This window comes from Hippopotamus amphibius, chromosome 3 (assembly GCF_030028045.1).
Source record: "Hippopotamus amphibius kiboko isolate mHipAmp2 chromosome 3, mHipAmp2.hap2, whole genome shotgun sequence".
NCBI classification, from domain to species: Eukaryota; Metazoa; Chordata; class Mammalia; order Artiodactyla; family Hippopotamidae; genus Hippopotamus; species Hippopotamus amphibius.
The window spans coordinates 98,952,011-98,979,654 of record NC_080188.1 but is presented as its reverse complement, the minus strand read 5'-3'; the positions used below and the strand labels follow the sequence as shown (position 1 = coordinate 98,979,654).

The window sequence follows — 27,644 nt, the reverse complement described above, 5'->3', positions numbered from 1 at the left end:
ACCCCCAGCCGAGGCTTCCCCATTAAAATAGGACAAGTCACGGGTGGCCCCTGACAGGAAAGACTTACCTTGTGCTGACTCAGCAAATGAAGAGAGGCTCAGGGTTGCTGCGAGGACAGGGACCCCACCCTTGCCCTACCTTGGGAGCACTAGCCAGCCAAGGGAAGACACAGCCTGGCCCCCAGAAGCCCCACAGCCACCAGGCACCTCCCAACAACCAGGTGTGAGTTGCTTTTGGGGTGTTGACCACATAATGGGCCCCCTCAGTAAGTCAAGGGTGCCCTCAAGGCCATCCTGGAGATGCAACCTCAGACTGAGGTCCTTGGCTGGTGGGTGCCCCTGAGGTGGGGTGTTCTGGCCCTGCAGGCATCCGCAGAACGTGGAGGGAGAGGTTCAGTGGCAGCAAGAGGGTTTGCCTCTGAAGGCCCTCTTGCTCCATGGGGCCTCTATCCGCCCTTGTGTGTCCTCTGGTGCCCATCGCGACAGGCAGGGGGCGAGGAGGAGGGCAGAGCAAGGTGAGCCAGACCTGGACGCGCAGCTCAGAGCCTGTACCTGGTATCTGGCTGCTCCTCAGGGCTGGGGGGAGGGTTCAGGGCCTGATTGAGGGGGTTATACACAGATTTACATTAAATTTAAAGAATTAGGATTCAATTGATTAAAGTTATAATTTCACAATGTAATTTTTTTAAGCTGCTAAGCTCCATTTTACAGACTCCATTCTTCCTTTTATAAGCATCACAGAGTTTACAATTGCTTTATGGGGGCCTCTGCATAATATTTGGTCCCAGCTACAAACAGCTAATTAAGCATTTTCAACATTTCAAACTGAATTCATTTTTTACTTCCCTTTATGTACTCTAGCTTGACAACAAAATATCGGGTGTGGGACTTCCCTCGTGGTCCAGTGGTTAGGACTCTGCACTCCCAATGCAGGGACCCGGGTTCGATCCCTGATCATGGAACTAGATCCCACATGCTGCAACTAGGAGCTCACATGTTGCAACTAAGACCCAGCGCAGCCAAATAAATAAACAAATATTAAAAAAAAAAACTCATATCTAAAAAAATACACAAAAATCAGTGCTTCAAGAATTCGTATACTCAATAGATTAAATACTCATTTTTATTTTATTACTTTTTTTTTTTAGGCTGCACTGTGCGGCATGTGGGATCTTAGTTCCCTGACCAGGGATCGAACCCATGTCCCCTGCATTGGGAGCACGGAGGTTTAACTACTGCACCTGCAGGGAAGTCCCTGGATTAAATATTTAAAATGGTGAACCCTAATGTTTCAGAAACCTGAACTACCAAACGTATTCAGGTTTCTCTGAGTCTGTAAATGCGAACATTTTGGCTCAGATTCTCTTAAACCGTCCAGTGCCTCATTCTAAATCTTCCTGTGGCTGGACCCACTTACAGAAGACAGCTTTCAGTCCAGGTGCTGCGGCCCCTTGGCACCAGCTCTGCCAGCTGGGAGGCTGACAGCTTTGTGCTCACACTCCACAGGACCCCTGAACCCTGCCCTGTGGGGGCTCTACAGAGAGGGGCTGGAGCTGGCTCCCTGTCCCTCCTTCCTGCCCGCCTCGGGTCTGCCGTGCTGGCCCAGAGTGAATCCTGAGCGGATTTTGCAATTTCTTAGCTCCAAAGGTCTCTGCACTCAAGGGGTCTTAAGGTGACTAAATGCCTTCCTGCCTTACTGGGATCTCCCCAGCGTTCCTAGGGCTGCAGCCAGCATTGCCTCCTGGGCCCTCTCCAGAGCCCTGCCTGACCTGGGGTCATGACCCACAGGCCAGGCCTCAGGGCTGAGCTGGGTGCCAGGAACGCAGAGATGCCCAGTGATCCCTGACGGTTGGTATGGGACATACCTTAGTACCCGCACCATCCCCCAGTCTCTGGGAAGACTGCGGGGGTCAGTTGGCAGAAATAGGAGGAAGAGAAAGAAGGAAACCTGAGTAGGAAGAAAGAGAACAAAGTTCAGTTCAGGGACAAGCCTGTTGAGCAGCAGAAATGGGGAAACAGCTGGCAGCCGGTCCCGGGGCCGGCCAAGCAGGCACTGGCTGTGCAGTTTTCTGCAGGGAATTGTGCTGGGCATCGCTCGGGATGGTTGGGGGAATCTGTCAGCTTGTATCAGGTGTGAAATGCCTTGTGGTTGAAACTGCAGGCCCTTGTGCGTTCAGTCCGTCCCAGAGGTGCACTGATTCCCCAGCTGGGGAGGCTGAGATGCGGGGTCCTGTCAGCCCCTGCAGGGTTCCAGCTCTGTGGGATCTGCGCGTGAGAAGCGCCACCACTCCTGGAGGTGAGGGCAGAGAGGGCGCTGACCCTAGGACATGTGGGATTTAGGGTGTCCAGGGTCCAGCCGGAGGGCCTGGGGCACGTGTGCCTGCTCCAGACAGCGTCGCGGGCACCACGGGGCCCTGGATGGTGACTGAAACCAAACCCTGAGAGGAGCCCACGCGGGGAGTCGTGGGGGCCGGCGGGGGAGCGCCAGGCGGGGGGCGGCCAGCAGGCGGCAGGAGCACAGCCTGGACTCCCGCGTCCAGGAGAGATCGCGCACGTGCGGGAGGTGGCGCCTGCGCGGTTCTCCCGGCCACCTGCCTGGCGGGGAGCCCGCGGCGTCCCCCGGCAGTCACTCAGGGGGTCGCCCCGCAGACGTCGCCCCAACACGCGCGTGCGCCGGCGCGGCGAGGGGCACGCGTGCCCCCCTGGAACCCAGGCCCCCGCGCCATCTCTCCTGCCAGGGCGTTAGGGTCCAGGGAGAGCCCAGGGTTTCCGCGCGCGCCAGCCTCCGGGGGCCCAGGCCTCGACCCCACCCGCCTCGGGCCCCGCCCCGCCTCTCGGCCCGCTTCCCCGCGCGGGCCCGCCTGGCCCCGGCCCGCAGCTTCCTCCGCCCCCAGCACCAGCCTCCGGCCCCCAGCACCAGCCTCCGGCCCGCACACCAGCCTCCGGCCCTCGAGCTCGCTCCGCCCCACCCCGCCCCTCTCAGTGGGCCCCGCCCCTCCCCTGCAGGCTCCTCCCCCCGGGCTGCCCCACCCTCCCGCCCGGCCCCGCCTCGAGCGTGCCTTGCGCGGCAGCGGCCCGGAAGCTGGCGTGCGGAGGCTTCGGCGGCGGCAACGGCGCGCGGGAGTCCTGAGGCGGGATTTCCGGCGGCGTTCGCGAGCGTCTTCCGGCCACGCGCGAGGGTGGTCCGGCCGATCTCCGGGACATGAAGGTGAGCCCCGCGGCGGCCAGCCGGGTGGCGTCCGCGCCCCGCGTTCCGGCGCCTGCTTCCCGCCTCCCACGGCCTCCGTTCCCCTCCGCGCAGTGAGGCGCGGAGCGTGCGTGTGAGATGGGCAGGCGCGGCGCTAGGGAAAACGCGTGTGACGGTGGTGCGGCCGGGAGGGAGTGTGAGGGGGGTGTGGCAGCGGGTGTGGACGGGAGGGGGTGTGACAGTGGGTGTGGACGACGGGAGGCAGTGTGTGAGTGGGTGTGACAGCGGGTGTGGACGGGAGGGAGTGTGACAGCGGGTGTGGACGACGGGAGACCGTGTGTGAGTGTGTGTGACAGCAGGTGTGGATGAGGGGAGGCCGTGTGTGAGTGGGTGTGGCAGCGGGTGTGACAGTGGGTGTGGACGACGGGCGGCAGTGTGTGAGTGGGTGTGACAGCGGGTGTGGACGGGAGGGAGTGTGACAGCGGGTGTGGGCGACGGGAGGCTGTGTGTGAGTGGGTGTGACAGTGGGTGTGGACGGAAGGGAGTGTGACAGCGGGTGTGGGCGACGGGAGGCCGTGTGTGAGTGGGTGTGACAGCGGGTGTGGACGGTAGGGGGTGTGGCAGCGGGTGTGGACGAAGCACGCGGCATGGCCGGCGTGGAGCCGGGACTCGGGGTGCGCAGCTGGCCCTCTCTCGGCCCCGCCCGCGGAAGCTGCGGCCCCCCGAGGGCGAGGGCGGCGTCTAGGCCTCAGGCTGGGGGCCGGGGGCGGGGGGCGGAAGCGGACGCTGTCCGGCCAGTGTCGCCGCCGAGGGCACACGGCGGTACCTGCGGCCCGCGGCGTGGACGGCACCGCGGTTAAGGGTGCACTCGCGCCGCTTTCATTTCCAAGCGCCCCTCGGCCCTTCCTGCAGGGACCGGGTGGTGCACACGGGCGAGCATCTGTGGCGACCGTAACCGGCGCCGTGGCATTCTGGTCGCGACCAGCCACCCAGGGTCCGCCGGGGGTGGTGACGGTCACTCCGGGCCCGCGACCAGCGCTTCTCACAGTGCCCGTCGCTGAGCAGAGCTGGGCTTCGTGCGATACAGCCAGTTTCTTCAGAAAGGAGTGGAGCTGGAGCTTCCCCCGCACTGCAGCGGTCCAGGCTCCGCGCCTCCCCTGCAGGGGCCGCCGGCTCAGGCCCTGGTTGGGGCACCAAATCCCGCCGACCTCCCAGTGCGCCCCCCAAAAAATTTTTTTTAACTTAAAAAAAAAAGAAAGAAATGGAGAATGTGAGAGTGCATCCCAGAACAGGGCTAACTCCGATCGGCTGCTTTCAGTCCCTGCACCCTCACAACCCGTGTGTGCGCGCTGGACTCTGTGAAGAGCGCCATGGGAGAGTCGCCCTCAGGCTTGGGGGCAGAGGGGCAGGGGCGACACCTCACCTAAGTGCACGGCGGGGAGCCGTGGGAGATCCCCAGACCAGGCCTCTCTGGACTTGAGCACCCCCCATGTCACAGCTGACGTGTCCCCACTACCAAGGGCTGGGCAGTCCATCTGGAAACTTCCATGGCCCTTGGGGAACAGCCCAGCACACGTGAGCGGCTGGTGTCCGAGCGCTTCTCCCTGGTGTTGCAGAGCTACACCCTAGAGCTGAGCCGGCGGGCACGGGGCTTCCGCAGCAGTGCCAGCCCTGGCCTCGCGCTCTGTCTGCTTCTCCTGTTGCCCTGCACCAGGCGCAGAAGCCAGCAGGGCCCATCCTCCTTCCTCCAGATCAGCCCCACTTTCACCCTTTCCTCTTTCTTCTTTTCCACGCTGTGAAAGCACAGGTCACAGGTCAGGCAGAGGGATCTCTGGATGCGGGCGGGACAGCGGGCTGGCCGGCTGGCCTTGGGTGGAGGCTGGGGCGGGCCCTGGGGTGGCCCTCAGGTGACAACCGGGTGGCTCCTGGGGACCAGCTCCTGCTTCATTTCTCTTCCCACTCCATCCTCAGGGCCCTAACCTCCACCCTGGAGCCAGGAAGGAGCCCGAGGTCATGAGAGGCCCAAGGGGGGCAGGGCCAAAGAGAGGGTGCCCGGCAGAGTCAGCCTCTTCCCCGGCTCCACGCGCGCTTGGCATCCCTCTGAGTGGCCAACCCCTCACAGCTCGGCAGCCACAGTCTTGGCCCGGCCAAGGGAGCACCAGGTCCCTTCCCACCCCCGGGCCAATGGACAGGGGGCTGGGTCGGCCTACAGGGTCTTCTCTGGAGCAGCTGGACCTTGGCCAGGCTGGGGGGCGGCATGCTGCCAGGACGGCAGGACCATTGGCCGACAGGCTCCTCTCAGCGGCCCGTGTCAAAACTTCATCAAGGAGAGTAGCCTGCCTGGGCCTGCTTATTGCCCAGCTGCCCCCAGCGAGAGAGACAGGGAGGCAGAGGAGGGTGCCCAGGTGAGGAAAGTCCAGGGAAGAGAGCCAGGACATAGAGGAAGCCCAGGAGAGGACAGAATGGCTGTGGTCCAGGCAGCATTACTTTCCAGTGTTTCCATCCCGTCCCTTTCTGTGGGCGCACACGTAGGAGAATTTAAATAAACTGTTCAAATAGACAGAATCGTGCCGTGTGTGTACTTTGACATTTGTACTGGGAGGTAGGTACCACATGAGCACCACGGCGCCCTCCATATTCTGGCGTCTGGGAGCACAAGGTATTACGCAGCGCTGCAGTGAGCATCTTTGAGCATTTTCCACGTAGGTGGGAAGTCCCCCAAAGTGGGATTTTCGAGAGAAAAAACATATATTGAAAAGTATAATATTTGCGACCAGGTTGTTACCTGAAAAGGTTTGATCAACTTGAATTCCCAGGAGTAGCTCTGGGAGTGAAGCTGCCCAGGTCCTTCAGGAAGCATCCTTCCTGTTAGTCCTCGCCAGCTCAGTGCTGGGGAGGGGGACGGACGGACGGATGGACATGACACTGTCTTATCTCAGCATCCAAGCGTCCATACCTTTGGTTGCTGGTGAAGCCAAGATGCTGTTTCTTGGGCTTGGAGTGTCTGTGCATTATGGGGTGGGGGGTTGTGTCATCAGGGTTCTGTATTATGGGGTGTCTCTCTTTTCACATCCCTTCCATGTTTTATGGTGGGGCATTTCCTATTGCAGTCGTTTATTCTCAATTTGTACAATTTCTTTGTGCATTACGTATAGATAATGGATAGAAATTCATTGTCAAGTGTGTTCCAAGTATTTTCTTGTTTTGTGTATTTCTTTTTTGTTGTTGTTAATGAATTTATTTATTTATTTATTGGCTACATTGGGTCTTCGTTGCTGTGTACAGGCTTTCTCTAGCTGCGGCAAGCAGGGGCTACTCTTCGTTGTGGTGTGCGGGCTTCTCAGTGCCCTGGCTTCTCTTTTTGCGCAGCACAGGCTCTAGGGGCATGGGCTTCAGTAGGTGCAGCACATGGGCTCAGTGGTTGTGGCTCACAGGCTTAGTTGCTGCATGGCATGTGGGATCTTCCCAGACCAGGGATCAAACCCTTGTCCCCTGCATTGGCAGGCGGATTCTTAACCACTGCGCCACCAGGGAAGTCCCTTGTGCATTCTGTCTTTAAATTTGTATTTTGTTTTCTAAATGAAACCTTCACATTTTTATGTAGTAAACCCTATTAACATTTTCTTCCATAACTTCTGTTGCTGATTTAAGTGGAAAAGCCTCCCCCCTCCAGCCTTCACCCCTGAGTTTACATACACAGGCACCCATGTTTTTTTCTAGTGCTTTCTGCGACTGTTATTTTGCACTTAGGCTGGTAGCTTGTAGTCAGCATTTCTTAGGGTTTAAGGTGGGTGGAGACCCAGCCTTTTCCTACTTGGCGGGCTGTGGTTAGGGTGGCCCCGAGGCAGTGGGGCAGGGCTCTCCGGCCTGCACAGGAAGGCCCTTCCTGGGTGTCTGCTGGGAGCCCGGGCCCAGTGGTGCTGGCAGCTGTTCTCTGGCTGTCGGGGCTGGCTTAGTGTCCAGCTTAGTGCTGTGAGGCCCCAGGCTCCATCAGGACCAGTGCTCCAGCAGGCGGAGGGGACACCCCGCCTACGGGGGGTCTCCACAGGCTCTGCTCTCTCTGCAGCCCCCTGGACCCCGAGGTTGGACTCTGCTGTGACACGCCCACCATGCGGGCGCTCCTGGGCACGCTCTGGCTTGCTCTGGCTTGCAGCTCTGTTCACGCCACCCTGTCAAAGTCAGATGCCAAAAAGGCCGCCTCGAAGACGCTGCTGGAGAAGGTAGGGGCGGCCTGGAGACTAGCCGCAGGCCTGACCCGTCACGCCTCCTTGCCCACTGGGGCTGTGAGCCGAGAGCTCAGCCTCTGGGTGGCCGGCGCTGCGCCACTTGGGGGCTCTGGCTGGCCGGCCTCGCAGGGAACATCTTCTGGTGCTGGGGCCCGAGGGTGTGCCTGCCCCCGCTGGGCTCGCCTTCTGTGACCGTGTCCACGTTTCCGCCCTCACCCTGCCTCCTGTTTGGTCCCCGTGTTTGTCCCTGCCTCATTGAGCGACTCATTCAAGAGCCGTGCCAGGTTTGGCTACGTCTTTGTGCCATTTTTCTGAGATGGCCCGGGGAGGCAGAATGAGTCTTCGGGGACTGTCACCTCCTCAAGGCGGGCCTTTCCCTGTGGTCTTCCGGTCAGCAGCGCGTGCTAATCCTGGGACACAGTCCCTGGTGAACGGGAGGGCCACTGCTGTCCCCAGGCTTCTGCCTGGGGGCGAACCCTGACAGCGCCCTCCCTGCTCCTCTGTTTCAGACTCAGTTTTCAGGCAAGCCTGCCCACGAGCGGGGCCTGGTGGTGACGCAGCTCAGAGCCGAGGATGTGGTTCTCGAGCATCGCAGCTACTGCTCTGCGAAGGCCCAGAAGAGGCACTTTGCTGGGAACGTCCTGGGCTACGTCACGCCAGTAAGCCGGGCCCTGGGTGGACAGGGAGGTCTCGAGGGCCAGGTGGCCGCTCGGGTCTGTGTTCTCACCTGCCCTGGCCGCTGCCACTGTGGGGGTGTGGCGGGAGTGACGCCTCCCAGAAAAGCAGCCGGAATCACGCAAGGGTCTTGTTCCACGTGGCATGGGTGGCCCCGTGGTGCCCCATCCAGAGGCAGCACTCAGGCCTTCTGGCCCCAGCTACAAGCAGGCTCACCCGTTCTCCGTTCCCTGCCAGTGGAACAGACATGGCTACGACGTGGCCAAGATCTTTGGGGGCAAGTTCACTCACATCGCACCCGTGTGGCTGCAGCTGAAGAGGCACGGCCGCGAGATGTTCGAGGTCACGGGCCTCGACGACGTGGACCAAGGTTCTCACCCCGCTACTTGTCTGCGCTTGTCCCAGGGTCCAGGGGGGTGTGAGTGTGAAAAGGCGAGCAAGTCTGTGTGTGAGTGCATGTGAGTGCGAAGGTGAGTGCGAAGACTACCCAGCATTGACCCGCATCCCTGTTTCCTTTGGTGGTTTGGACATGGTGTCCAGGGAGGAGGCATCCAGAAGGAGGTGTCCCAGACAGCGTGTCCAGGAGGGGGCGAGGGTCTGGCTGTCCTGACAGCCGTGTTTTGCTCCTGAGTTTACACAGATGTCCTCCCTTTTGGGTTCAGAGAGGACATGTTAGCTGGTGGTGGGATCCCCCAGTGCTGGGAGGGCAGTGTGTAGGAGGACACTGCTGGGCAGTGTCCGCGCCTGGCCTCTGGATGCCCCTCAGCTCTGAGAGACGGTCCCAGGCCCCTTGGAGTGGTGGCCCTGGGGCGGCCCCTTATCCCCTGGCCCTGGCCTCTCTGCAGGGGGAGGAGGGGCGCGGTCAGGAAGGCGGGGGTGCAGGACCCGCAGGTTGTGCCCTGTCTCCTCACTGTGGGGCCCCCAAGTTCTCCTCCTTGGCGGGGAGACCAAGTCTTCATGTGGGTGAGCGGCTGTGTCCACACATTGACTGCTCTCTCCATGTCCCACAGGGTGGGTGCGGGCAGTCAGGAAGCAGGCCAAGGGCCTACGTATAGGTAAGTCCAGTGGGCCTGGGCAGTCAGGACTGTGGGCCCTTAGGCCACATACCGCGGGTGGAGGTTCTAAAGCTCCCTGTGGGGGGTGAGCGGGCCCAGGGTCTTCGCGCCTGCCTGGTATCCCAGGCTACACTGCCTAGCATGTCGGTCACTCTCCCAACTACTCAGAAGTGAGGCCACCCCAGCCCAGCATTCACAGCCCTCCATCCATCCAGAGTCCTGTGGCCCTCCCACCCACCCAGCTCAGCCCACCAAGGCCAGGCCCCTCCACCTGTGGTCTTGTCCTTCCATCCCTTCATTCACCTGCGAGCGTCTGTCGAGGGCCTCTGGGGGCTATGCCTCGGTGTCGCTCACCCTGCCCTGTCTGTCCTGGAGCTCACAGCTGGCAATGGAGTGACCCACTGCGAAGGGCGGCAGGGTCTGGGGAGGGGGCCCTTGGGGGCTGAGGGCACAGAAGAGCGGAGCGGGCAGGGGCTGGGAGGGGACCTGCGGTTGGATCTAGGGGGAGCTCGTGGGGGCTGGGCCAGTGCAGAGCCAGACAAGCCGGGGAGGAGAGGGTCCGTGTCTCCGCCCTTCCCCAGCCCCCCAGTGCCCGCCCTTGCCCGGCCCGGTGGCACTGGGATGACCACACTGGGTGCCTGGCTCTGGTCCTTCTGCTCTTGAGGCCAAGGCACAGCCCATGGCAGGGCCGGCACCGGAGGCTCACAGCCTCTGCGGGTCTGTCCCCAGTGCCTCGGCTCCGGTTTGAGGACTGGACGTACGAGGATTTTCACAACGTCCTGGACAGCGAGGACGAGATAGAGGAGCTCAGCAGGACCGTCGTCCAGGTGGCCAAGGTGATGCCCAGCACCTAAGGGGCTCAGGCAGCGGCTTCCCTTGGGCGGTGCCCAGCTGTCAGCTGCCCCTCTGGGAGGGAACCTGTCCTGGTAGCTGGTGCTGGTGATGCGCTGCAGGGCGGGGAGAACCCTTCTGGACCCCGGGGTCGGGTTGGGGGAGGCACGCCTGTGGGTGGGACACACAAGAGCCCCAGCCTCTCTGCTCCTGGCTCATTTGGGGACCCACATGCTGCCTTCTTCAGAGAGGGGCTTCCAGGCTTGCGGCCTGGCCCCCGGGCTGTGGCCTGGTTGGGTGGGAGGAAGCCTCCCTCCCACCCCTTCCTCCTGGGACCCCCCCTCACCTGCTTCCATTCCTCTCAGAGCCAGCACTTGGACGGCCTGGTGGTGGAGGTCTGGAACCAGCTGCTGGTCCAGAAGCACGCGTGAGTGGCCATGGGCGGCACGTGGGCCCCCAGGTGTCCGGAAGAGGCTGGAGGAAGGGTGTGGGGTCTTGGTTTGCGAGGAGGACCTTCTTCCCACAGTCTTCCCCTGGGGGTGGGAATGGCACCCCGAGAAAGTCAGACAGTGGCCCCGAGAAGCCCGGGAATGGCTGTGGGCGGGTGGCCAGCTGAGACGTCCGCGTGGTTGGCACGGCGGAGCCTCCAGGGCACTTTGAGAATAGGCGGCCTCGCGGGGCCGGGGGCCCTTGGAGCAGGTGGCCACGGAGTCCTCTGGGAAAAGAATTCGCCGCCCAGGCCCACGGGCTCTGTGTCAGCCGGCCTGGGAGGGTGCCGCATGGCCTCCTCGAAGCAGCACCCACCCTGTCCAGGAGGCTCACGGCCAGACTCCCCTCGGCCAGAAGGACCCGGCGACGGGGAGGGGCAGGTCCTCCGCTGCAGCGGCTGCTGCCCCTGGTTCCGTCTGGGCCGTGGGGTCAGCCCCACAGAACGCGGAGGAGAGACCGAGTCCCACTCAGGGCAGCCCGGATGCCAGGCGCAGAGAGTGGAGGTACAGCCCGCACAGCCGCTGCCGGGGTCTGGACAGGCTTGCGGCTGGTTCTGGACCTGTCCGTCCCCTCCCTGTTCTGCACCTTAGCTCCAGCTCCTCCACGTTTGCTGGCCCCCGAGAGGGAGCCCTGGTAGGCTCCCTTTCCACCCTCCCACAGCTGCAGGCTACTCTCTGCCTGCTCCAAGGCCGCGTCCCCAGGATCTCCTGCCTCTAGGTACAGGGAGGCAGCGTGTTGTTGAGGGGGGCTGTGCAAAGGGGGGACGGGACTCCTGCCTGAGGCCCAGAGGAAGCTGTGCCTGGAGCCTGCGTGCGGCAGGCTCTGCCTGGGTGCGGGTAGTGGGTAGGGAGATGCTGCTGTTGGCCCCAGGAGCCGGGGATGGCCTGGGCGCAGGCCTCCAGCCGCGGTCCCTGCTTCTCCGTGCTCAGACCCCTGCCGCAGTGGGTGCTTCTGAAAGGCTCCTACTCTGTCCGCGACCGCCCTGGGAGGGCCCTGGGGCTGGAGTTGAGGAGGGTGAGTGGACACAGAGCCGGGTTGAGAACGTGGGGGTCCCCACGTCTGTCAGGAGCCGACACAGCACCTGCATGTCGGTGGCCCTGGCTTTCGGCCAAGAGACGATCCCCACCCGCACCTCACCCCACCCCTGGCTGTGCCTCGGCCCTCGCCAGGCGGTGGTCCTGCTTAGGAGGCCTTGGGGCACCTGAGGCGGGGGCGTGGGACACAGCTTCATCCTCTTGGCGCTCAGGGAAGGGGGGTGCAGTGGGGTGAGGGGGGCTGGAGCAGCCAGCACGTGCCTCAGTACCAGGGGCTCCTGGCAGGGTGGATGGGGGGCGGGCAGGGCAGGCCAGGCTGGCAGACGGCTTTGGACGCTGCTGCCTGGGAGCTGCTTCCCGAAACAGGCTTGGCCGTGGCACAGTGTGACAGGAATGTTCGCACTCCCGTGCCCAGCTGTCACCCTCGTCAGGCTTCCGTTTAGGGTCCTGTGTCCTTTCCGAAGCACCAGGTCAGCCTGGAAAGGCCTATTTGGTGTGGGGGGAGGCAGTGGCACCTTGTCCCCGTGACGCCCTGGGCTGTGGGTCCCCCAGGCCACCTCCCGTGAAAGCCTATGGGGAGGAGCGTGCAGGGGCCGCCTGGCTCGGGCAGAAGGCCTGTCTCCGGCAGAAGGCCTGTCTCCTGCGTTCACACCTGGTGGGCAGGCGACCCTGGGGAAGCCCCGGGGACTCCGCCCCAGTAGACCCCCTGTCGAGCACATGCTTCCCCCAGACCCCACCTCCCTCTTCTTGCAGAGACGCAGTCCCCTCCTGGGTGGCCCCAAAAGCCAGGAAGGCAGGTTACAGGGCTGACAGCTCCTGACCTCAGGGAGGGGCTGACCTCGTCCAGCCCAGTGCTCCCCCGCGGCACCCCTGACCACCCACAGCACAACCACAGCTAGAGCTCATCACCTTGGCCCCGGGATCACTCCCAAGCATGGGCCATCTGGGAGGCTCTGAGAGGCCACCACGGTCCCAGCCTCGGCTGGGTGACCCGCAGCTGTGCCCGCCCCACCCCCTTTGCACTCTGCAGACTTGCTCTGGGGCTGGGGGCCAGGAAAGCCCCTTTGACCTGCCTGCACTTGGTGGGGGTGGGCGGGGGGCACTTGCCTGTTCTCCAGGCAGAGGTGGCTCCTGAGGGGAGGGACACAGGTCTGTCCCTGGGCCCAGGGCTTCCCAGGCACAGGGACGGTGCCCCTGGGGCTGGGGCATCCTGACAGGTGCGCCCAGGCTCTGCCAGAGCCACTGTCCTGCTGGGTGTGCTGCCGCCTCCCGCACACCTAGGGTCCAGGGGAGCCGTGACGCCATCTCCCTCTGCCCCCCCACCTGGTGGCCCGCTGCCACAGGGACGCTCCTCCCCGCCTGCAGGCACGTCTGGTTGAGCACATGCCGGTGCCCCCTCCTCATCCCCCACCCACCCAACGGGGCCGAGGCAGGCAGAGCTCTGCATCCCGTGTCTGCCAGGCAGGGCTGGCTGTACGAGAGGGCTGGCCTGGCCACCACCCTGGGGTGCAAGGTAGGGCCCCCCCAGCCCAAGGCCTCGTCGGTGCAGCCGCCCCTGAGTGCTTGAGTCACCTCCCGGTGCAGCAGGACCCTCAGCGCGGCCGGAGGCGTTTTGCGGCCCAGGCTGACCCGGCCACCAGCAGGCCAGCACGCCAGGTCCTCGCCCCCTGCCTGGCTGTGTCTCTGGGAGGATCCAGAGGTGACGGGGCGCCGCATGCCCCCCCCCACTGCCTTCCACCCTGTCGGGGGGTGGGCAATCCCTGTGGCGTCTGCCAGGCCCCCCTGATGTGGCCACCCCGGAGCCCGTGCCTCCAGGGCAGAACATGGCTGCCAAGGGCACCACCCCAGCGGCTCCTGAACTATCCTCTGCTTCCCTGCAGGGGCCTCATTCACCTGCTCACACACGTGGCGGAGGCGCTGCACCAGGCCCGGCTGCTGGCCTTCTTGGTCATCCCACCCGCGGTCACCCCCGGGTAAGTGCCGTGTGTGCTCGGCCAGGGAAGCCCTTCCTGCTCACTGTTCAGCCCCGTCCAGGCGCACACTGGCCCCTGCACATGCGGATGGCAGTGCACATCAGCGCACATGGGACAGCTCAGTGGCCTCAGCACATCCTCACAGGTCAGCAGGTCAAGGCTGCAGGCTTCCGTCTGAGCCCTTCAAGCCGTGTTGTTTAGACTCGCTCCCGCTGGCGCCCAGGCAAGGTCTGTGGCGCAGGGTCTGTGCCGCTTTAGGCCCCAGGAGGCCAGGGCTGTGTGGTCAGGGCTCCCGCCACTCAGCCCAGCTGCTCACTCCCCCCGGCCCTGGGAAGCGGCTCTTCCACAACCCCCAGGACAGGGAGGTGGGCGGCCCAGGGGCCAGTTTTCGGAGGCAGGTGGCCTGACTCCCATGTGCAGCCTGTGCTAGGCATGGAGGAGGCTGGATCACAACGTGAGGACCGAGCGCAGGCCCGGGGCCACGTGGTGGGGCGATGGGCACACAGAGGCCCAGGGGTGCTGCCCGGCCTCTGCTAGCTCCTGGGGGCAGCCTGGGCCCTCAGGGCACTGCCCTGGAAGGAGGCACCGGCCATCCGGCCACCCGTCAACCCCAGCCATCGGCTTGCTCTGCTGCGTGGGCAAGTTCACAGGACCAGGTGGACAGCCTCTGGGCCCCAAGCTGTCTGGTGACCCTGATGCTCACACGTTGGTACACCAAGGCCATGGCCACCACAGCAGGTGCCTGCCGCTCCCAGGCTGGCTGCCCACCCTGTGCTTGGCGCTTCTGCCCCATGGAGCCCCCACACATCACCAGAGGCCTGGGCTGTGGTCCCCCAGGCCCCACCCAACTTCTCCCCACCCTTCCAAGGCCCTCAGCCTCGTGCGTGCTCATGTGTGCAACACGCGGGTGACAGGCCGGCAGCAGCAGGGCCAATGGTCCTTCCAGGATGGGGGGCCTCGTTCTGGAAGGGCCTGGGGTGGCAGACACTCACAGAGCCTGTGGGCTCGGCTGGCAGCATCTGTTTCAGGCTCTCCTGGTTTCTGTGATGGTTCAGGCTGGGGTGCTGCGGCCGGCAGAGCCCCAGTTGCCCTTTGTGGTCAGGGGCCATCAGTGGAGACAAGCTCCTCAGAAGCTGGGGCAGCCCTGCAGGCTTGGCTCGGGGAGGGGGTGGTTGCCTGGTTGGGTCTGGGACCTGGGGACCCTGCTTGCACCCCCTCCCTGCTGACACCCCTTAACTCCCCAGAGCCTCATTGGAGGGGTGAGTGGGCTGGATGCCCCTAGAGGGGCTGGTCTCTGGGCCTGACGTGGAAGGGCGGGTGGCCTTGGGGCAGGGTGGGGAGCAGCTTCCAGGCTGGCGCCCTCTGCCCAGGCATCTGGCCTGAGCTCCTGGCCCCTAGGCAGGAAGTGGATGGTGTGAGCTGGGGCCGCCCCCTCACCCTGCAGTGACCAGGGGAGGACGTGCCCTCCGCCAGGCAGCTGAGGGGGTGACCGGAGGGAGGGGACCAGGGCTGCGGCTGGAGGCAGGGGTCCTGAGCCCTGCTGGCAGCCGGGGCGTGTGTGGGGGCGCAGGCCTGGGTTGCACCCTGGCAGCTGATGAGCCAGCCCGCTTTCCGCAGAGGCTCTGGCGGCCTGGGAGTTTGGCTTGGCGCTGACCTTCCTCCTCCCACGCTCCGGGCAGCCCCCGAGGCAGAGGCGCCAGTGAGCCGTGGACAGTCTTTCAGGCATTTTCCGCAGCGTCACTCGCCCCACAAAGGCTGCGCTGCCGCCCGCGGGGACAACAGCCCCGGGAGGGGGTCTGCATGTGGCGTGGGGGTGCCTTTGCTGCTGTGCACATAGGTCTGGGGCCCTCCTGCCAGGGGCTGTTGGTGCAGTGGCCATCCTGACCTTGAGCCCTTCTCCCAAGGTCACAGTGCAGCCTCCACAGATGGTCCTGCACCCGTCAGCTGGTTTAACTAGAGCCCTGGGCCATCCTCACTCGGGAGGGGGCTCTGAGTTAGTCCTCACACAGGCCCTCCGGCTTTCTTCCGAGAATCCCCGCACCCAGGACCCTCAGGAAGGCGCTGACCTCAGGCACGGAGGGCTGGTTTCCTTCCCAGGACCTGCCCTGCGGCAAGCTCACATCCTCACGGGCGGGAGCTGCAGCCACCCCCGTGCTTCCCATGCATGGCTTGGCGCAGGCCGTTTCCCCCAGTCAGGGCGGGGGGGGTCCTCTGCATGGAGACCGACCCCCGTTGACATCACCCGGGAGCCAGGGGTGGCCTGCGACCAGAGCATGTGGTGGGCTCGGCAGGGCAGTGCCACCTGTGGACACAGAGCAGGTGTGGACACTGGAAGTCCAGGCTGGAAGGCCGAGGGGCGCTCGCTGAGCGGTGGGGTCGGGCCTGGGCCTGCGGGCCGATGGTTCTGCTTTGATCCTGGTAGAGCGGCTCAGGGCAGGTGGGCTCGTGTTTGGAGGCCCCCACTTGCCAAGCGGAGCAGCCGTGGAGGGACAGCGCAGGACTGAACGGGCGAGCGGGGCCCGGGGCCTGGGTGACAGGGCCAGCGGGGAGCAGCGGTGGGAGCCCAACTGTGGACCACCTTCTGCACGTGCCCGGTTAAGTGCCTCGTCTGGGCCCCTGTCAGGGAGGCCCTGCAGGCGGTGTCCATGGGCCAGACGAGGTCAGGCAGTGTGGCTGGTGGCAGGGCCAGAGACCTTGCACAGAGCCTGTGCTGGTCCTGAGGACAGGTGGCCTGAAGAGGGCTGGTCGGGGGCGGGACTTGGGTGTCCAACCCAATAAGCAGCATTTTGGCCTTGGGCGGAGGGGTGGCCTCATGCTGTCTAAGGGGATGCCCATGGAGGAGAGGGGGTGGAGGGTAGAGCCGGGGGTTTAAGCACTGGGGAGCTGGTCTGGGATTCTCTGGGGCGGGGCACACGGCACCACCCAAGGGGGTCTCCAGCAGGTGGGGACCAGCGAGGTGTTGATGCGAGCCTGAGGCCCCTCCCGGGCCGCTGCAGCAAGGGGCCGAGGCCAGTGACGGCGCCGCTTGGGGTGATGGAGGAGGGAGGCACTGACTGTGTAGGTGAAGCAGGAGGGACAGCGGGCTGGGGCTCTCAGGAGGGACGAGGCCCTAGAGGCAGGAGGCTAGGTGAGGGAAGACAGACCCTGCGCCTGCTCTGAGTGGGGCTGCAGGGCCCCCGGTGTGGGCGAGCCGCTTCGTGCCTGGAAGGTAACCATCTAGAGGACACACCGTGTCCATCGTCCGTGGCTGCATGGAGAGGGGAGGCCGGACCGCACACCCTTCGCTGGGGCCGCCTCTCATCCCGCAACGCCCTGAGGAGGTGCCTCTGGCAGCTTCAGGGCTCCAGGGTGAAGGAGTCCGCGGGCCGCCCACCTTGTGGACGGGAGGGGCGCCTGCAGTCGGACCGGCGGTGACTCAGTGAGAAGCCCCTGGCGGCCAGGGCAGCCCAGACAGAGGCGTGAGGTGACCGGAGCCCTGGGAAGCAGAGGCGCCGGGGGCCAGAGCGGGCTCTGCAGCCGTTTGCGCCGCGCACTTGATGTGGGCGGGAGCGGCCCCTGGCGTGGTGGGCGCAGACCCCACAGAGCGGAGCCGTCCTCTGAGGGGCTGCGGGGAAACCCACAAAGGAGGCGGCTCAGGAAGCCTTGGAGATGGGCGGGGCCTGCAGCAGGCTCCTCCCCAGCAGCGGGCTTCGCGAAACAGTGTGGCTGCGAGAAGAGCCTTGGAAAACACCCTCCCATGGCCATCGTCGGCAGTGTTTGTCTAAAGGATAATCGGCCGGTGGACGCGGGGCCCTTTGCCGAGGGGAGCGGGCTTGAGCAGAAGCGTTCTTTTTCTGGGGTGAGCGAGGCTGACCGAGGAGCAGCCTCCTGGTGCCCCGCCTCGAGTTCACTGCCCCGCCCCTCTGCCTGCCTGAGCTTCGCCCCCTGCTGCCCTCCCCTTCACATCTGGTCCCAGCGCTTCCAGGACCCCCTGGGGTGGGGTCCCCTCTCCCGGTTGAGCAGCGATGCCTCCTGGAAAGGCCCAGTGCTGCGGCGACCAGGAGGTGGGACGAGGGGGCACACACCCCTGCTGGGCCACCGCACTGCTCAGCCTCCCTTGGGAGCCACCAAACTGAGATGCTGGGGCTGGGTGCCCATGGGTTCCAATGCAAACGTCCACCTGGGGACGGGGGAGTGTTTGAATTGTGGAAACATCTTCCTGGAGCTAACGGCATCCGCCCTTTCTGGGTGCCTGAGGCCTGTCTGCTAGGGCCTGGCGCCTTTCAGCTGACTTTAGGGGGCTGGTCTGGAGCATGGCCACGGGGAGTGTGGCTGTCACTGCCCAGTGAAGTATCTGCTCCCCAGATGTGTCCCCGAGCTCCCTGCCATGGCCAGTGTCCCAGTGAGGGGCGGGCTCTGGGGCCGTGGAGTCATCGGCTGGTGTTGCTGGCCCTCCGGTCCCACAGGTGCCTCACGTCTCTGGGGGGCCTGGGCCTGGCCTCCTGGCTGCTCGCTGCAGAGGCGGCGGCCGGGGCAGGCCTTGCTCAGCTGGAGCGGGGCAGCCTGTGGATGGGGTATCTCAGGGCGGCCCGGACCCCATGGGACCAGTGACCGTGGCTGAGGTCCGCACAGTGGGCTGTCCCTGCCCAGGGGCTGGATGTGCTGGCTGAGAAGAGGGGTCCCCTCTGTGTTCACACTGTGGGGGGGAAGCTGAGAGCCCCTCCCGCACCCACCCCGGGACAAGGCAGAGCCCCAGGGACTGCTTCAGACAGCAGGTGGGCGTGTCCAGCACCTGGGCCACCTGGGCTCCAAGCTGCCCCAGGTCTGAGGCCTCGGGAGGAGGCGCTCTGCCCACAGTGCCGTGCTCTCGGCTGAGGTGAGGTGGGGCTGGCCTGGGGCCCTGTGCCCACATAGAGGTGGGCCATCCCAGAGCTGGGCTGATCACAGCCTCCAGTGCACGGGGCAGGAGGGGAGCCGGGTCTCTGCTGGACCTCCCGCAGCAGGCTCCGCCCACCAGCCCTGGGGTGGCCCTGACCCAGCTGCGGGCCCTCCCCTGTGACCGAGCGCGGAGTCACTCTCCAGGGAACGTGACCTGAGATATCTTCCTGCCATGGGGGAGGAAGGGGTGTGAGCTGGGAGCCCCCACGCCAGCTTGCCCTGTCCTCTACCGAGCCCGGGTGTCAGTGGGGGTGGGCCCAGCGGGGCTGTGCGCGGTGGGCCAGGTGACCACGCCGTCTCGTTGCAGGACAAACAAGCTCGGCATGTTCACGCACAAGGAGTTTGAGCAGCTGGCCCCTGTGCTGGATGGCTTCAGCCTCATGACCTACGACTACTCCACAGCGCAGCAGTGAGTGCGGGCGCCCCGGGGCCCCCTGCACTCTGGCTTGGTGCAGAGATGCTCCCCCCGCGGGGGCCTGGACGCTCAGGCGAGGTCCAGCATCCCGCTCAGGGCCATGCTGTGTCAGCTCTCGGTTCCAGGAACAGGAAGGGCCCTGTCTCTTCTTCCCAAAGCCCACAGTTGGCCTTGCGTTGGGTCCCCTCCTGTTTTGGGTTCACGTGACATAGGGCAGCTGCCCACCCCCATGGGAACACCATTGCTGGGTGTCCATCCCCCCATGGCCGCCACATGGTGGCTGCCGGGCTGGGCCTGCCTTGCAGCCCAGGAGGAGGTGTTCATGTGGCCGGAGGTGTCACGCTGCTACCTCTGTGCATCTCAGGCCTTCCCCTGAGCCATCTGGCCGCCTGTGGGGGGCCTAGGTGAAGCCAATGCGACACAGGGGTCCAGCGGGTTGCCCACCTGTCTGCTGCCATCCTTCCCGCTGTGTACGTGGGCCCCGCCTCAACCTGGGTGCCCCGAGGCCTCTGCCGGCCACTGAAACCCGTTCCTCCCTGGCCCTGCAGGGCTGGCCCCAACGCGCCGCTGTCCTGGGTGCGAGCCTGCGTCCAGGTCCTGGACCCCAAGTCCAAGTGGCGCAGCAAGATCCTGCTGGGGCTCAACTTCTACGGCATGGACTACTCGGCCTCCAAGGACACCCGCGAGCCCGTCCTCGGGGCCAGGTGAGCTGCTGGCGCCCCGTGCGGCAGCCTCAGGCCTGGAGCTGTGTTTCTCCCACCGAGGGGAGGGAGTGCCGCAGGGAGAAGGCCTGGCGGGGTCTGACCACGTGCCGGGTGCAGCAGGGCGCCGTGCCAGCGCCCCCTCTTCCCTGGGTCAGCGGGAGTGTCCCCCGCTGCCCTGGCAAGCCCCGGGATTCCACCTGGCCTCCCTCCTTTGGCCTGAAGGACGCCCTTCATGTCCCTCGCCGTGCTGCTCCGTGGGTGCTGCCCCCTCTTTCACGTGATCCTGCTGGGCTGTGGGGAGACGTTCGTGCCGGGTCGGGGGTTCTGGGTGCCTGCCTGTTCCCAGACCTCAAAGGTGTTGCTTCACCATCTTGCTGTGGGTTCTGTCCCACGAGACCCTCGTCCCCCAGGTTCTCCACGCATTTCACCAGCAAGTGCCAACTGTGCTTTGATTACCAGGTGACTTCACGTACGTCCCTTTACGTGTTTTGCACCTGGTTTTCATTGAGCTGTTTAGGTCTGTGAGGTTATCCTTTGTTGCATTTGGGAAAGTGGTAGCCAGTTTTCTCCTCTCCTTCCAGGCCCACAGGTGCTGTGTGTTACACCAGGCTGTCTGTCTCCTTGTCCACTGACACTCATTTTATTTTTTGGACTTTTTTCTCCGTTTCCTTTTGCCAGTCCTCCTTGCTGTCTTCAAGTCCACAGGCCGTTTCTTGGCCGCGTCTCATCCGGGGCTTTTCCTCCCAACATGTCGCAGCAGTGTGTCCGGGGCTTTGCCTGTGTGTGTCCCCTCAGCACTGTGTGTAGACAGCCGCCTGGCATCGGGACCATCCAAGGTCCGGTGGTGCTGCCCCCTTCCCGTGGTCCTGTCAGGCCAGCTCTCAGCAGACCCCTGGTCTGGGCCGGACGCTGCGCCCAGCTCGGGGCTGGCCATCTGGGGTTCCGGGCCCTGTGCTCTTGCTCTGGCTGTCCGTCACGTCCACTGGACACTGCGAGGCGGCCACGTCTCTCAGGGACCCGGTCTTGTCAGCGGGGATGGTCCCAAGGCCATGATCTGGGCATGTGTGCCCTCTGCTGCCCCACTACGTGCAGGGCCACCCGCAGGCTGGTTGCCGCAGGGACACACGTGTCGGCCCAAGCAGCGGCCAGGCACTGAATGCCCGCTGCCCGCTGGGCCCTCTGCGCCCATCGTCCATGGTGACTCCCGCAGGCTGGCCCTCGGGGTTGACCTTGCCTGGACTCATGGGTCCTGGGGGGCTGCTCTCAGCCCGCCCACCCAGTGGGGTAGGGCTCCCCTGTTTCCTGGGTCCCTTGTGCTCTGGAGGCAGGGCCTGCAGGACAGGGAGGAGCAGGCTGAGCCTCTCCAGAGGGGGACATCAGGGTCAGCCATGCTACTGCCCTCACCTTCCCTCTCCAGTCCACTCGCACAGCTGGTGCTGGGGCCTGGGGTCCAGCACAGGCCTGGGAGCCCCTCCTGCCCTGGGCTTGCCCCTCTCTGGGGGAGCGCTGTGGACCTTGGGAGCTGGGCGGGAAGGCTCTGCCCTGGGGCAGCCTGGGGTTACCCCATATCCCCGCAGCAGGGGGCTTTTGGCACCTGGCACCCCATTCCTCCGGTACCCACCCCCCGGTCAGGGCTGCTGTCTCCTCCGTGTGCGCTGCCCTCCCCGCCCATGGCCCTTCTAGACATGGGATCCCTGGGAGTGTCCCTGACAGGGTGCCCAGCCAGGGGGCCAGCAGGCGCAGCTGCACCTCCCAGCACCAGCCCTGGGTCTTCAGGAGCCTGGAGCAGGAGGGCATTGTCCCTCGCTGCAGAGGGAGGGACCCACAGCCAGGACCACCCGTGTAGGTAGAGCCGGGGGGCCTGGCACCCCCACCTCTGCTCCGGCCTCCAGCTCTGCTGGCCCAGGCCTGCGGGCAGGGCCAGAGGTGTGGGCCTTGGGGTCCCCCCACCTCAGCTCTGCCCGCCACACGGGTACCATGCCAGGCTTGAGCCACAGAAGTGGCTGTCTCCCGTCCTGGAGGCTGCAGTCGCAGATCCAGGTGTGGACGGGGATGGGTCCTCCCGAGGCCTCTCTCCTCAGTGCATAGACAGCCGTCTTCCCCCTGTGTCCTCATGGGGTCAGCCCTCTGTGTGTGTCTGGGTCCTGACCTCTTCCTGTAAGGATACCAGTCTCATGGGATTACGGCCACCCCGGGGCACCTCAGTCATCTTACAGCAAACATCTCTTTAAAGGCCCTATCTCCAGATACAGTCACGTTCTGAGGTTCTGGGGGTTAGGACCCAACATGTGAATTTTGGGGGACACAGTTCATCTCTAACACCACCTGAGGGGTGAAGAGCTGTCATTCTCTCAGTAAACCTGGGCCCAGCAGCAGCCGACGTGGTGGAGTTGTTGCAGCCATTAACGCAGCTCGTGGGGCTGATGACAGAGGCACCACGGGGCCCTTGCTGGTTCTGAGGAGGGGCTGGGGGACAGGGGGAGTCTGGTTACGAAGGTGTGTGTGTAGCGTGAGCACAGATGTGCCCACACACAGACTGCCCCCCAACCAGGGACGGAAGGCTGCATCATCCCATCCGGGTCCCACCCCAGCTGAGGGGCCCCCCTGCTGGATGTGCCCCCACTGATGACGGCCGGGCCTGGAAGCAGAGGAGGGAGGTGGGCCTGTGGAGGGGAGGGCACGGTGGAGAGGGTTCCCCCAGGGCCTGGGGCGTGGCTGGGCTGTGTGTCAGGGACCACCCAGCCCAGAAGGTGGAGGACGCCGCCCACCTCACCTTGACCGAACAGGTGTGGCCTCACAGGGACGCCAAGGGGCTGAGCGGGCTGAGTGCCAGGCGGGCTGTGCTCCCATCTCCGGGTCGAGTGGGGTCGGGCAGCGGCGCCCACGTGGGTCCTGCCCTGTGGGTTTGTCCTGTGGCGGGGCTGAGGGGGCCCAGGTGGAGCTGACCTGCCTGTGAAGGGCTGACTGCGGTCCCCAGGGGTCGCATCGGCCACTGGGGGGCCGTGGTGTGGGGCTGGAGTCCTCTCGCGCGTGGGCAGTGGGGCTGCTGCCGGCCTGAGCTGGGGACCCAGGACCTCGCCGGCCCCTCTCCTCCCCAGGCCTCAGCCGCCCCGCAGGACGGGGCCAAGGGCGGGCCAGTGCAGTGAGACCAGACCGGAGGCACCGCGCACGCCGGGCAGTGGCTCCCAGGATGCTCTTCATCCCTTCGTGGGGGGGGGGCGGCGCCGGCATGAGCCCCCACGCCCAGGTGTCACCCTCCCTCGGCCCGTGTGCCCGCATCCCGCCACTTGCTCCTTCCCCCCAGGGCCCTGGCCAGTCATCTGCCACCTGCCGCCCGTGCCCTGGGTGAGCCTTGGGCAGGGGGTGGGCACCCGGCTGGCCCTGGGGGTGGCACTAGACCTTTGTCCACAGCCTGATTTCTGCCAGCCCGTCCCCCGGCATGCAGGGCAGGGGTGACCCGGGAGTCCTGGAGGGAGGCCTCTCCCAGGGCTGGGCAGCCCCCCTTCCCCAGCCAGGGCCAGATCCTGGGGATCCAGGGACCAGATGGGCGGGCTTAGTGAGGCCGCCAACAGTTGGATGCCTGTCTGGTGGGGGGGGGGAGGGCTGCCTCTGCAGGGGGTGAGCACATTCACCCAGGTTCAGCCCCCCAGAAACGCAGCTCACCAGGACGTGCGTCTCAGCGGGTCGCCCCCCACCCCCCGGGAACCCACTGTAACACCTCTGCCCCCTGAGCAGGTGACAGGCCTGGTGTGCAGGGCAGGTGAGCCCCACGGCCACCGGGCTCCCTCCTTCCTGCTCGTCTGCTGACAGGAGCACCTGCCAGCCTCTCCCAGGATTATCTGCCCTCCCCTCTCAGCCTCTCGGAAGCTGACAGCCCGGTCCCCCTTCCGGGGGCAGCGGGGGATCAGCGGCCTCACCATCTGCTCCCCCACATGCGGAGCCAGGACCCCGAGAGGGTGGAAGGCTGGCTCGGCCAGGCCAGGTGGGCTTGGGGGAGGGGGGTCTCCTGGCCTCCACTAGCCGGGCAAGCGTTCTGTGCCAGCCGAGGGGTGGGGAGAGGGGTGGGAGAGGCTGTGCATGTTCTGGGTTCTCCTCTGACCCCCAGCCTCTGTTCACCGTCGCTGGGGACACACAGGCCCCGTCGTGACTACGGCCAGGCTCCAGTGTGCGTGCCCTCGTCGTTCCCCGACTTTGAGGAGCGCGGGTGGCTGTGAAACACCCTGTAGGGCCGGGGCTCCCTGCCTGCAGGCCCACATCCCCCCAGGTGTAGGCCTGGGTGCTGACCTGTGGGTCCCCGTGGCTGCCGAGCCTCCATTCTAGGAGGCTGTCCCGCTGCCCTGGTGGCGCACCCTCGAGCCAGGTGGGCACCTGTACTCCTGACCCTTCAGGGCCCACACCCGCCCCTCCTGGCATCTCCTGACCCTGCCCAGGGGGCCTCCCAGGGACCTCAAGGAGAGCCAGCCCCAGCAGAGCATGGCCAGATGGGTCCCGAAGGGTGGGCTGTGCCTGGCAGACCCCCCCACTCAGAGGTCTCTTCGTGTGTCTGATGGCAGAGCCTTTCCTGGCCTCTCCCAGCATCCTGCCCTTGGTTGGCGTCTCCCTGTGCCCCTTTGACCCTGCCCGGTTTCCCGGTGTGCCCTCGTCTGGTGTCTGCTCACCCTCATGTCGGAGGCCCTCCTGGAGGCACAGCTGGGGACGGTCCTGCTGCCTGCAGGTGGGGCCTGGGAGTGGGGTTCGGGGGGGGCGGCGCCTCCTCACGTCACCCACAGTGGTGCCGCTGGACTCCCCATGTGGGTTTGTGGCGGGGGGGGCCCTGCCCCTTCCCCACGCCCCTTTCAGGCCCAGCCTGGGAGGGCCATCACAGAGCCAGGTCAGGGCCCACCGCCCCACTCCGTGCTCAGCAAGGTCAGCTGCCAAGAAGGGGGCCAGCAGGTCAGGTGCCCCCGGGGCGTACCCAGCCCAGGTCCTGGGGCCGGCTCGGAGGCGGTTCCCTCCAGGGCAGGGTCCAGTGCCAGCAGCCTCTCCACCCAGGGGACACGGGCGTCTCAGACTTGGCCGGATGTTCTCGTGGGGGCACGCAGAACGTGCAGGCGCTGTGGGCCCCGCCGGCTGAGGTGGAGGCCTCGCTAGGCTTCCTCCTGGCGGGGCACCCCTCGTCCTCCTCTGCCCCGTCTCTGTTCTTCCTCCATCACCCACACACCCTGATCGGCCCTATTCTAGCTGCTCTCTGTCGCTTTTCTAGATCTTCTAGAACCTGGGGGACGTGTGCCTCGTCTCGGGGCCCTAGATGCTCTCCGACCTGTCTGGTGTGTTCACCTGTGGCCTGTCTGCCATTCCTTGAGTCCTTCAATCCCAAGCCTCCTAACTGTTTTGAGTGGGGGGAGGTGTAATTCACGCCGTAAAACCCAGCATTGCACAGCGCGCAGCTCCGCGGCATTTAGAATATTCTCAGGGTTGTGCAGCCGCCGCCTCTTGTCCCAGGACGTTTCATCACCGCAGAGCAGCAGCCCCCCCGCCCCCCACCCCCGGCTGGCACTAAGCCGGGTTCTGTGTGGACTCGCCTCGTCCTGACAGTGTGTAGGAATGGACTCACACAGCATGTGGCTGAGGCCTTGCGCTTCAGTTCAGGGAAACGTGCAGGTCACCTCTGTACCGTTTGCCTCCATTCATCCCCATCCTCTGTCCACTGCCCACCCCCCCACCCCCGGCTTCCTCCCCGCCCCCCGGGGCAGGCCCCTGCCCCTCAGCCCCCTCTGGCCCTGCTGTTCCTCCTGGAGCCACCTCCCGGGGGGCCATCTACACAGCTATGTGCCCCCCGCCCTGGGGCTCACACCCCTCTGCTTCTCCACCTCCCCAGGGCCCGCATGGTGGCTCCCGGGGCTGCACTCAGTCGAGCGTGGGGTCCTGGGTGGCCCCAACCCTGGCACCGCCGAGCCCCAGCTTCTGGAGGGAAGGGACCGGGTGTTCTCAGGGGTCGTGGCTGAACCCCAAGAAGGACCCCAGCCTCGGCTGCCCCTGCAGCCTCACCCCTCCAGCAGGTAGCAGATTCTGAGGGGCAGCCACAGAGGCCCCGGAAGAGGAGGGCATGGCCAGAGCCCCCAGAGGTAAGGGCCCAGAGCCACCTGCCCGCCAGCATCTGCCCGTGACCCTGGGATGGGACTCAGGGGCTCAGGGACAGGCTGGGTCGGAATGCCCTATCCTCCCCACCACATCCCAGATTTGTCTCAGAACCCCGTGGCAGACGTTGGATCAGAAGCTGCAGATGACATCAGTGATTCTTAAAGCGTTGCTTTAATCAGGGATAACACAGTAATTTTGGACAATTTGAGCTGGTTGACGGGGGTCATGGCTGTTCCTGGCCCGGACCCCGTGGGGAGCAGATCCGGATGGCCCTGGATGGCCACCACCTCCTCCTCAGATGCCCTACTGCTCTGTCCAGCCCTGACCCCCAGGGTCCCCCTGATGTTCACAGTACAGCCAGAGAACCACGGCCCTCCCCCCGCTGGGCCCAGGCTGTGGCCCAGCCATGCCTCCTCCCTCAGGCTGCACGTCCTGGGTGTCAGCTGCCTGCCAGGAAGACACAGGGTGAGCTGAGACCCCAGCTGTCCTGGCCACGCGGCACCTTGGGAATCGGCCTGTTCTCTGCATGTGTTGGGGGGGCGGTTCTCAACCACTGGATCTTGGCAGTGAAGGGGGGCTACTGCGGGCTTGGGGCAGCTGTGTCCACAGCAAGGCAGGCAGGCCGAGGACAGCCTGGCCTCCGGAAGGGCCCAGAAATCACTGCCCTGGACCATTGACAACAGGTGGGGGCGTGGGGGAGCGTTGCTGAGAGGCTGCCCCCAGGTCTCGTTCATCCTCAGGCCTGCAGCTGGCCCCAAATCTCCCCACAATTGTGGAAGTGGCTGCTTCTCTTGTGGTGCCCCAGGCGGACCCAGGGAGCTCCTGCCCATACCACCCACCCGGCACACGCTGCGTCCAGAGCGCAGGGCCCTCGCTGCACCCAACGGTGCCTCCGAGTCAGGGCGCGGCAGTGACCTCTGCTCACGTCTGCGCAGCTTCTTTCAGGGTCTCCGTCCTCCCCCTCCCCCCAGCCAGGACCCGGCCGCCACAGCTGTGGCCCGAGTGTTCCAGACCACACCCCACGGTCCTGCTTCCTGGCATTGCGTCGTGTCCGGGCCACATGTGTGGCCCTCCCACCCGGCCATCAGGGGATGACACCCCTCGTCCTGCTGCCTGCGGGTCGCCTCCCCCCCTTCCGTGATGGCAGAGGCCGCCTCTGCCCTGTCCAGGTGTTTGGGTGGGCAGGGAGGACCCCCGCACCCACACCCGGCCTCCTCCAGGTACATCCAGATGCTGAAGGACCACAGGCCCCAGATCGAGTGGGACAGCCAGGCCGCAGAGCACTTCTTCGAGTACAAGAAGTGAGTGTCCAGGGGAGGCCGCAGGCGATGCGGGCCTTGAGCTCCGCCTCCGCCCCTGAGGGCAGGCCTGGCCTGAGGAGGGGCTCCCGGGAGGAGCGGAGGCGGAGCGGGGGTGGGGGGGCGGGCGGGGGGCGGCGCTGGGCTGGAGGACATCAGTCCTGCTCTCTTGCAGAAGCCGGGGCGGGAGGCACGTCGTCTTCTACCCGACCCTGAAGGTGCGTGTGGGCCGTGACGCTGGCGGGGGAGGGGGGCGACAGGCCCAAGCCCTCCCCCGGCAGCCCTGGCCCTCAGCGAGGCTGCGGTGGGCGGGGGCCGGCAGGTGGGCCCCGGCGGGCAGCACAGGCAGGCGGGGCTGATGCTCCCTCCTGCCTCAGTCCTTGCAGGTGCGGCTGGAGCTGGCCAAGGAGCTGGGCGTCGGGCTGTCCATCTGGGAGCTGGGCCAGGGCCTGGACTACTTCTATGACCTGCTGTAGCCTGGCCTGGAGCTGGGGGGCGCTTTTGCAAGAAGAGGGACTGACGTGCAAAATACAGACTCTTTTCCATTTCCTGTGCTGTGTGCGCTGTGGGCCTCGGGCGGGGGCAGAGGGGGCCTGGGACCCCAGGCTCCTTGTCAGTGATGTGGGGCGGGCAGTCCTAGCAGGGCCGGGGGCAGGGACAGCGGGCCCCTCCGGCCCAGCCCTGGCTGCCTGCCCACTGGTGGCTGGTGAGGGCAGGACC

General features: G+C 65.3%; 1 protein-coding gene across 2 annotated transcripts; it reads left to right on the top strand.

Moving 5' to 3' along the window:
- Window positions 1-3,069: 3,069 nt before the first annotated feature.
- CHID1 (chitinase domain containing 1) lies at window positions 3,070-27,469 on the top strand. Of its 2 annotated transcripts, XM_057726022.1 has the most exons (13): window positions 3,070-3,208; window positions 7,254-7,407; window positions 7,923-8,072; window positions 8,326-8,458; window positions 9,099-9,143; window positions 9,873-9,979; window positions 10,340-10,401; window positions 13,378-13,470; window positions 18,695-18,796; window positions 19,351-19,506; window positions 26,847-26,927; window positions 27,100-27,142; window positions 27,302-27,469. In XM_057726022.1, the coding sequence occupies exons 2-13, from the start codon at window positions 7,297-7,299 to the stop codon at window positions 27,398-27,400; spliced, it is 1,182 nt and encodes a 393-aa protein (XP_057582005.1). In that variant the 5' UTR covers window positions 3,070-3,208; window positions 7,254-7,296; the 3' UTR covers window positions 27,401-27,469. The 2 variants fall into 2 exon arrangements, with proteins under 2 accessions (XP_057582005.1, XP_057582006.1); XM_057726023.1 differs by lacking the exon at window positions 13,378-13,470.
- The last annotated feature ends 175 nt before the right edge of the window (window positions 27,470-27,644 follow it).

Bases quoted from the DNA above. Each gene is read 5' to 3' on its own strand.
- CHID1 (XM_057726022.1), top strand. From the start codon at position 7,297: ATGCGGGCGCTCCTGGGCACGCTCTGGCTTGCTCTGGCTTGCAGCTCT. The intron at 8,459-9,098 runs GTTCTCACCCCG...CATGTCCCACAG, and splicing joins CCTCGACGACGTGGACCAAG to GGTGGGTGCGGGCAGTCAGG. The intron at 18,797-19,350 runs GTGAGTGCGGGC...CTGGCCCTGCAG, and splicing joins GACTACTCCACAGCGCAGCA to GGCTGGCCCCAACGCGCCGC.